This window comes from Hyperoodon ampullatus (assembly GCF_949752795.1).
Source record: "Hyperoodon ampullatus genome assembly, chromosome: 2".
Classification (NCBI taxonomy): domain Eukaryota; kingdom Metazoa; phylum Chordata; class Mammalia; order Artiodactyla; family Ziphiidae; genus Hyperoodon; species Hyperoodon ampullatus.
The window spans coordinates 161,825,470-161,833,739 of NC_136915.1; the positions used below are offsets into that span (position 1 = coordinate 161,825,470).

Below are 8,270 nucleotides of genomic sequence, written 5' to 3' on the forward strand. Positions count from 1 at the left end.
CTGTAGCTTTGTAGTATAGTCTGAAGTCAGGCAGCCTGATTCCTCCAGCTCCGTTTTTCGTTCTCAAGATTGCTTTGGCTATTCGGGGTCTTTTGTTTTTCCAAACAAATTTTGAAATTTTTTGTTCTACTTCTGTGAAAAATGCCAGTGGTAGTTTGATAGGGATTGCATTGAATCTGTAGATTGCTTTGGGTAGTAGAGTCATTTTCACAATATTGATTCTTCCAATCCAGGAGCATGGTATATCTCTCCATCTATTTATATCATCTTTAATTTCTTTCATCAGTGTCTTATAATTTTCTGCATACAGGTCTTTTGTCTCCTTAGGTAGGTTTATTCCTAGATATTTTATTCTTTTTGTTGCAATGGTAAATGGGAGTGTTTTCTTGATTTCATTTTCAGATTTTTCATCATTAGTGTACAGGAATGCCAGAGATTTCTGTGCATTAATTTTGTATCCTGCTACTTTACCAAATTCATTGATTAGCTCTAGTAGTTTTTCGGTAGCATCTTTAGGATTCTCTATGTATAGTATCATGTCATCTGCAAACAGTGACAGCTTTACTTCTTCTTTTCCAATTTGGATTCCTTTTATTTCCTTTTCTTCTCTGATTGCTGTGGCTAAAACTTCCAAAACTAGGTTGAATAAGAGTGGTGAGAGTGGGCAGCCTTGTCTTGTTCCTGATCTTAGTGGAAATGGTTTCAGTTTTTCACCATTGAGGACAATGTTGGCTGTGGGTTTGTCATATATGGCCTTTATTATGTTGAGGAAAGTTCCCTCTATGCCTACTTTCTGCAGGGTTTTTATCATAAATGGGTGTTGAATTTTGTCGAAAGCTTTCTCTGCATCTATTGAGATGATCATATGGTTTTTCTCCTTCAACTTGTTAATATGGTGTATCACATTGATTGATTTGCGTATATTGAAGAATCCTTGCATTCCTGGAATAAACCCCACTTGATCATGGTGTATGATCCTTTTAATGTGCTGTTGGATTCTGTTTGCTAGTATTTTGTTGAGGATTTTTGCATCTATGTTCATCAGTGATATTGGCCTGTAGTTTTCTTTCTTTGTGACATCCTTGCCTGGTTTTGGTATCAAGGTGATGGTGGCCTCGTAGAATGAGTTTGGGAGTGTTCCTTCCTCTGATATTGTTTGGAAGAGTTTGAGAAGGATGGGTGTTAGCTCTTCTCTAAATGTTTGATAGAATTCGCCTGTGAAGCCATCTGGTCCTGGGCTTTTGTTTGATGGAAGATTTTTAATCACAGTTTCAATTTCAGTGCTTGTGATTGGTCTATTCATATTTTCTATTTCTTCCTGAGTCAGTCTTGGTAGGTTGTGCATTTCTAAGAATTTGTCCATTTCTTCCAGGTTGTCCATTTTATTGGCATAGAGTTGCTTATAGTAATCTCTCATGATCTTTTGTATTTCTGCAGTGTCAGTTGTTACTTCTCCTTTTTCATTTCTAATTCTACTGATTTGAGTCTTCTCCCTTCTTTTCTTGATGAGTCTGGCTAATGGTTTGTCAATTTTGTTTATCTTCTCAAAGAACCAGCTTTTAGTTTGGTTGATCTTTGCTATCGTTTCCTTCATTTCTTTTTCATTTATTTCTGATCTGATCTTTATGATTTCTTTCCTTCTGCTAACTTTGGGGGTTTTTTGTTCTTCTTTCTCTAATTGCTTTAGGTGCAGGGTCAGGTTGTTTACTCGAAATGTTTCCTGTTTCTTAAGGTGGGATTGTATTGCTATAAACTTCCCCCTTAGAACTGCTTTTGCTGCGTCCCATAGGTTTTGGGTCGTCGTGTCTCCATTGTCATTTGTTTCTAAGTATTTCTTAATTTCCTCTTTGATTTCTTCAGTGATCACTTCATTATTGAGTAGTGTATTGTTTAGCCTCCATGTGTTTGTATTTTTTACAGATCTTTTCCTGTAATTGATGTCTAGTCTCATAGCATTGTGGTCGGAAAAGATACTTGATACAATTTCAATTTTCTTAAATTTACCAAGGCTTGATTTGTGACCCAAGATATGATCTATCCTGGAGAATGTTCCATGAGCACTTGAGAAAAATGTGTATTCTGTTGTTTTTGGGTGGAATGTCCTATAAATATCAATTAAGTCCATCTTGTTTAATGTATCATTTAAAGCTTGTGTTTCCTTATTTATTTTCATTTTGGATGATCTGTCCATTGGTGAAAGTGGGGTGTTAAAGTCCCCTACTATGATTGTGTTACTGTCGATTTCCCCTTTTATGGCTGTTAGTATTTGCCTTATGTATTGAGGTGCTCCTATGTTGGGTGCATAAATATTTACAATTGTTATATCTTCTTCTTGGATCGATCCCTTTATCGTTATGTAGTGTCCTTCTTGGTCTCTTCTAATAGTCTTTATTTTAAAGTCTATTTTGTCTGATATAAGAATTGCTACTCCAGCTTTCTTTTGATTTCCATTTGCATGGAATATCTTTTTCCATCCCCTTACTTTCAATCTGTATGTGTCTCTAGGTCTGAAGTGGGTCTCTTGTAGACAGCATATATATGGGTCTTGTTTTTGTATCCATTCAGCCACTCTGTGTCTTTTGGTGGGAGCATTTAGTCCATTTACATTTAAGGTAATTATTGATATGTATGTTCCTATTCCCATTTCCTTAATGGCTTTGGGTTCGTTATTGTAGGTATAGTCCTTCTGTTGTGTTTCTTGCCTAGAGAACTTCCTTTAGCATTTGTTGTAAAGCTGGTTTGGTGGTGCTGAACTCTCTCAGCTTTTGCTTGTCTGTAAAGGTTTTAATTTCTCCATCAAATCTGAATGAGATCCTTGCTGGGTAGAGTAATCTTGGTTGCAGGTTTCTCTCCTTCATCACTTTAATTATGTCCTGCCACTCCCTTCTGGCTTGTAGAGTTTCTGCTGAGAGATCAGCTGTTAACCTGATGGGGATTCCCTTGTGTGTTATTTGTTGTTTTTCCCTTGCTGCTTTTAATATGATTTCTTTGTGTTTAATTTTTGACAGTTTGATTAATATGTGTCTTGGCGTATTTCTTCTTGGATTTATTCTGTATGGGACTCTCTGTGCCTCCTGGACTTGATTAACTATTTCCTTTCCCATATTAGGGAAGTTTTCAACTATAATCTCTTCAAATATTTTCTCAGTCCCTTTCTTTTTCTCTTCTTCTTCTGGAACCCCTATAATTCGAATGTTGGTGCGTTTCATGTTGTCCCAGAGGTCTCTGAGACTGTCCTCTGTTCTTTTCATTCTTTTTTCTTTATTTTTCTCTGCATCAGTTATTTCCACTATTTTATCTTCCACCTCACTTATCCGTTCTTCTGCCTCAGTTATTCTGCTATTGATCCCATCTAGAGTATTTTTCATTTCATTTATTGTGTTTTTAATCGATGCTTGATTCATCTTTAGTTCTTCTAGGTCCTTGTTAACTGTTTCTTGCATATTGTCTATTCTATTTCCAAGATTTTGGATCTGGGAAATAGAATCTTGGATCAGCTTTACTATCATTATTCTGAATTCTTTTTCAGGTAGACTGCCTATTACCTCTTCATTTGTTAGGTCTGGTAGGTTTTTATCTTGCTCCTTCACCTGCTGTGTGTTTTTCTGCTTTCTCATTTTGCTTATGTTACTGTGTTTGGGGTCTCCTTTTTGCAGGCTGCAGATTCGTAGTTCCCGTTGTTTTTGGTGTCTGTCCCCCGTGGCTAAGGTTGTTTCAGTAGGTTGTGTAGGCTTCCTGGTGGGGGGGACTAATGCCTGTGTTCTGGTGGTTGAAGCTCGATCTTGTCTTTCTGGTAGACAGGTCCACGTCTGGTGGTGTGTTTTGGGGTGCCTGTGGCCTTATTATGTTTTTAGGTATCCTCTCTGCTAATGGGTGGGGTTGTGTTCCTGCCTTGCTAGTTGCTTGGCATAGGGTGACCAGCACTGTAGCTTGCTGGTCGTTGACTGAAGCTGGGTGCTGGTGTTGAGATGGAGATGCCTGGGAGATTTTCGCTGCTTGATATTATGTGGAGCTGGGAGGTCTCTTGTGGACCCGTGTCCTGAAGTTGGCTCTCCCACTTCAGAGGCACAGCACTAACTCCTGGCTGCAGCACCAAGAGCCTTTCATCCACCCGGCTCAGAATAACAGTGAGAAAAAGTAGAAAGAAATAATTAGTAGAAGAAAGAAAGAGAGATTGAAAGAAAGGAAGAAGGGAAGGAAGGAAGGAAGGAAGAAAGAAAGAAAGGAGGGAGGGAGGAAGGATGGAAAGAAAGGAAAGAAAGGAGGGAGGGAGGGAGGAATGAAAGCAAAAGGAAGAGTGAATGGAAGAAGAGAGGGAGGGAGGGAGGAAGGAAAGAAAGAAAGAAAGACAGGAGGGAGGGAGGGAGGGAGGAAGGAAAGAAAAAGAAAGTGGAAAGAAGAAGGGTGGGAGGGAGGGAGGGATGGAGGAAAGAAAAAGAAAGAAGGAAAGGAGGAGCGGAGGGAGGGAGGGAGGAAGGGAAGGGAGGAAAAAAAGAAAGAGCAGGTAAAGTAAAATAGAATAAAGTATGAAATATAGTAGCGTTATTAAAATTAAAAAGTAATTATTGAAAAAAAACACGGACCGAAAGAACCCTGGGACATATGGTGGAAGCAAAGCTATACAGAGAGAATCTTACACAGAAGATTACACATACACATTCACAAAAAGAGAGCAGGGGGAAAAATCAAAAATCTTGCTCTCCAAGTCCACCTCCTCGATTTGGGATAATTCGTTGTAAAAAGAGGAAAAGGGCGAAAAGTCTGAAATCTTGCTAAGTCCACCTCCTTAATTTGAGATAATTCGTTGTAAAAAGAGGGAAAAAAAGGGGGGGAAAGTCTTAAATCTTGTCCTCAAGGTCCACTTCCTCAATTTGGGATGATTCGCTGTCCATTCATGCACTCCACAGACGCAGGGCACATCAAATGGACCGTGGAGCTTTAATCCGCTGCCTCGGAGGCTGCACAGAGAGATTTCCCTGTCTCTGCTCTCACAGCTCCCGGGTCTCAGCCTTGGACCTGGCCCCGCCTCTGCGCGTAGGTCGCCGGAGGGCTTCCGTTCTTCGCTCAGACAGGACGGGTTTAAAGGAGCCGCTGATTCGGGGGCTCTGGCTCACTCAGGCAGAGGGGAGGGAGGGGAATGCCCTCTCCTCGCGCACCAGGCAACAAAAGGGAAAAAAGTCTCTTGCCTCTCCGGTAGCTCCAGACCCTTTCCCCGGACTCCCTCCGGGCTAGCACTAACCCCTTCAGGCTCTCTTCCTGCCGCCAGCCCCAGTCCCCTCCCTGCGCTCCGACTGAAAGCCGATACCCGAGCCTCAGCTCCCAGCCCCGCCCGCCCTGGCGGCCGAGCAGACAAGTCTCTCGGGCTGGTGTGTGCCTGAGGGCACCGATCCTCTGTGCCAAAATCTCTCTGCTTTGCCCTCCACACCCCTGTTGCTGTGCTCTCCTCCGCTACTCCGAAGCTTTCCCCCTCCGCCACCTGCAGTCTCCGCCCTCGAAGGGGCTTGTAGTGTGTAGAAACCTTCCCTCCTTCACGGCTCCCTCCCACTGGTGCAGGTCCCGTCCATATCCTATTGTCTCTGTTTATTCTTTTTTTTCTTTTGACCTACCCAGGTATGTGGGGAGTTTCTTGCCTTTTGGGGGGTCTGAGGTCTTCTGTCAGCGTTCAGTAGGTGTTCTGTTGGAGTTGTTCCACGTGTAGATGAATTTCTGATGTATCTGTGGGGAGGAAGGTGATCTCCGCGTCTTACTCTTCCGCCATCTTCCTCCGGCTCCGGCAATTTGTTTCTTAATGAAACCAAACTATCTTGTATTTCTTGAATGAGGACAATTGAAGAGGAAATAGCCCCAATCTATTTATCACAAGGACAACAGATTGAAATCTTAAAGGTATATTATGGGTAATCTACAAAAGCAATAAATGGATGTACCAATCACAACTGGTCTGTAATTTTTAAGCTATAAACAGATTTCTAGTCTATAATCAAAATAATCCAGAACTGGACTTCCCTGGTGGCGCAATGGTTAAGAATCTGCCTGCCCATGCAGGGGACACGGTTCGAGCCCTGGTCCGGGAAGATCCCACATGCCGCGGAGCAACTAAGCCCATGTGCCACAACTACTGAGCCTGCGCTCTAGAGCCCGTGAGGCACAACTACTGAAGCCCGCGCACCTAGATCCCATGCCCCGCAACAAGAGAAGCCACTGCAATGAGAAGCACGTGCACTGCAAGGAAGAGTAGCTCTCGCTCGCCACAACTAGAGAAAGCCCGCATGCAGCAACAAAGACCCAACACAGCCAAAAATAAAATAAATAAAATAAAATAAGTTAATTAAAAAAAATTTTTTTAGGGCTTCGCTGGTGGCGCAGTGGTTGAGAGTCCGCCTGCAGATGCAGGGGACACGGGTTCATGCCCCAGTCCGGGAAGATCCCACATGCCGCGGAGCGGCTGGGCCCATGAGCCATGGCCGCTGAGCCTGTGCGTCCGGAGCCTGTGCTCCGCAACAGGAGAGGCCACAACAGTGAGAGGCCCGTGTACCACAAAAAAAAAAAAAAAAAAAGACAATGTGAATTAGCACCCAGTCCCTAAATCATGGAAGGGGAAAGTTTCTCCCCAATGTTGGCTTACCCTTTTGCACAAATTTCACATTTTATATCACATTAAAACTAGTCCATACGCCAATATAAATATTTCATAAATAGCTAATTAAGAGTCCAACAATCAATAAACTACATTATGCAGACTTAAGCAACATTTATATTCCTGGATCCAGCTGCTGTATTTAATTTACAATTAAATTTAAGTAGAAAAAGCAAAAGCTTTTCTTTATGAAAGAAGTCTCAGGATGCCAAAGACAACCTGTCTCAGAAAGTTCCACACCTATTTGTTAACCAAACAAGCCTCAAATTTCAAATCCTCATTGAAATCAAACCTATACAAATGTCACTGCAAAAATAAATAGCCTGATGCAATAGATGACATCAGTTGGAGTTGTGTTTACAGGTCTATCAATCTTAAGCACAAACCTTGACCTTAACAAGTACTGTGTCATAGTCTTCTCTGTATTCATGTTAAGCAAACTTGGACATGAGAACTAACAAAACTCTCCCAAGATTTATAACCTAGTATTGAATTAACTAGGTTAGGTACCCTGCTAATTACTCTCATTATGCTCATTACACCTATTAAAAGAGTAATTAGTAGCACTTATTTATAATAATCTAATTATGCTAATGGCAGGAGAGGGGTTCTCATTCACTTAACTTGGAGCTCCATGAGGGCAAACACATCTGTATCAATCACTGCTGTAGCCCCAACACCTAGCAGGACACCAATAATTATTGACAGGTTAGGTAGTTGAAGGAATGAATAAATGAATGAATGATGTCTAAAACATAGTAGATACCCCAAAAATGTTCAATGAATTAATTTAAAAGGGCTTACTTTCTAGTTTCTTTGTTACCAGATATATAAAATTAAATTAAAGCATACACTGCAAACTCCACTTACATCAATAAAGCTCACCTCTATGAGAGGTGCAGCAATTTACACACCAGTGCCACCAGCAGTATCTAAAGCAGCTGTGACTGGCAACTAAACCAAATTGTTCCTTTCTATTCTCTTAATCAATTTATTTTTCTCCCCTGCACTTTAGAGTGCCTACCAGCATATCCATTTATAAGAGAGCTAAAGAGATGGCAATCCTTGTTCTAGAACACTGAATTTGCTGCCTATTTCATTAATTCACCTCAGAAACAGTAAAGGCCTCACCGTTACTAGGTGCCTCTTGGGACTCCTCTGTACAGTCTCTCTGGCCTTCTTCCTTTTCCTCAGCATGTTTACTGGACGTTGACAGCCGTTTTCTTACAGACATCTTCTCTTCGCCCACCATCGTGTTGTCTAGGAAAGAAGATATAAAAAGCTTTAAGTATCTGGCTTAGGCAAATTTCACAATATCACCATATTTTTAGGGGAGGCAACAAATGACATATTCTCTTCCTTTTGTTTTACTTTAATCACATTTAAGCATTTTCCAAGTACAAGATACTATAACAAATACGAAGAAATTGGTCTTTATAAAGTGATTGGCTGGTTTCAAAACACAGCCTCCATTCTTAAAGAAAATTTAGTTGAACAAACAAGGCATAAGTACATGAAGAATTAAGAATTAAATAAAAGTTAAGTACAAAGATGCCACAAGGTAGAGCACAATCAATAGTCAAGTCAATGGTAAAAACAATACATACCTGAAGTGCAGAGACAGAAGAGATCA

The 8,270-nt window shown here is 41.1% G+C and overlaps 1 protein-coding gene across 1 annotated transcript in view; it reads right to left on the reverse strand.

Annotated features, from left to right (window-relative positions):
* Window positions 1-7,889, reverse strand: part of SOAT1 (sterol O-acyltransferase 1) — a gene marked incomplete at both ends in the record, with an annotated part of 48,903 nt that extends 41,014 nt beyond the window's left edge. Inside the window, one exon of the mRNA XM_079696365.1 lies at window positions 7,769-7,889. Coding sequence (XP_079552491.1) covers window positions 7,769-7,889 — 121 coding nt within the window. The remainder of the gene's footprint in view (window positions 1-7,768) is intronic.
* Between the last annotated feature and the right edge of the window lie 381 nt (window positions 7,890-8,270).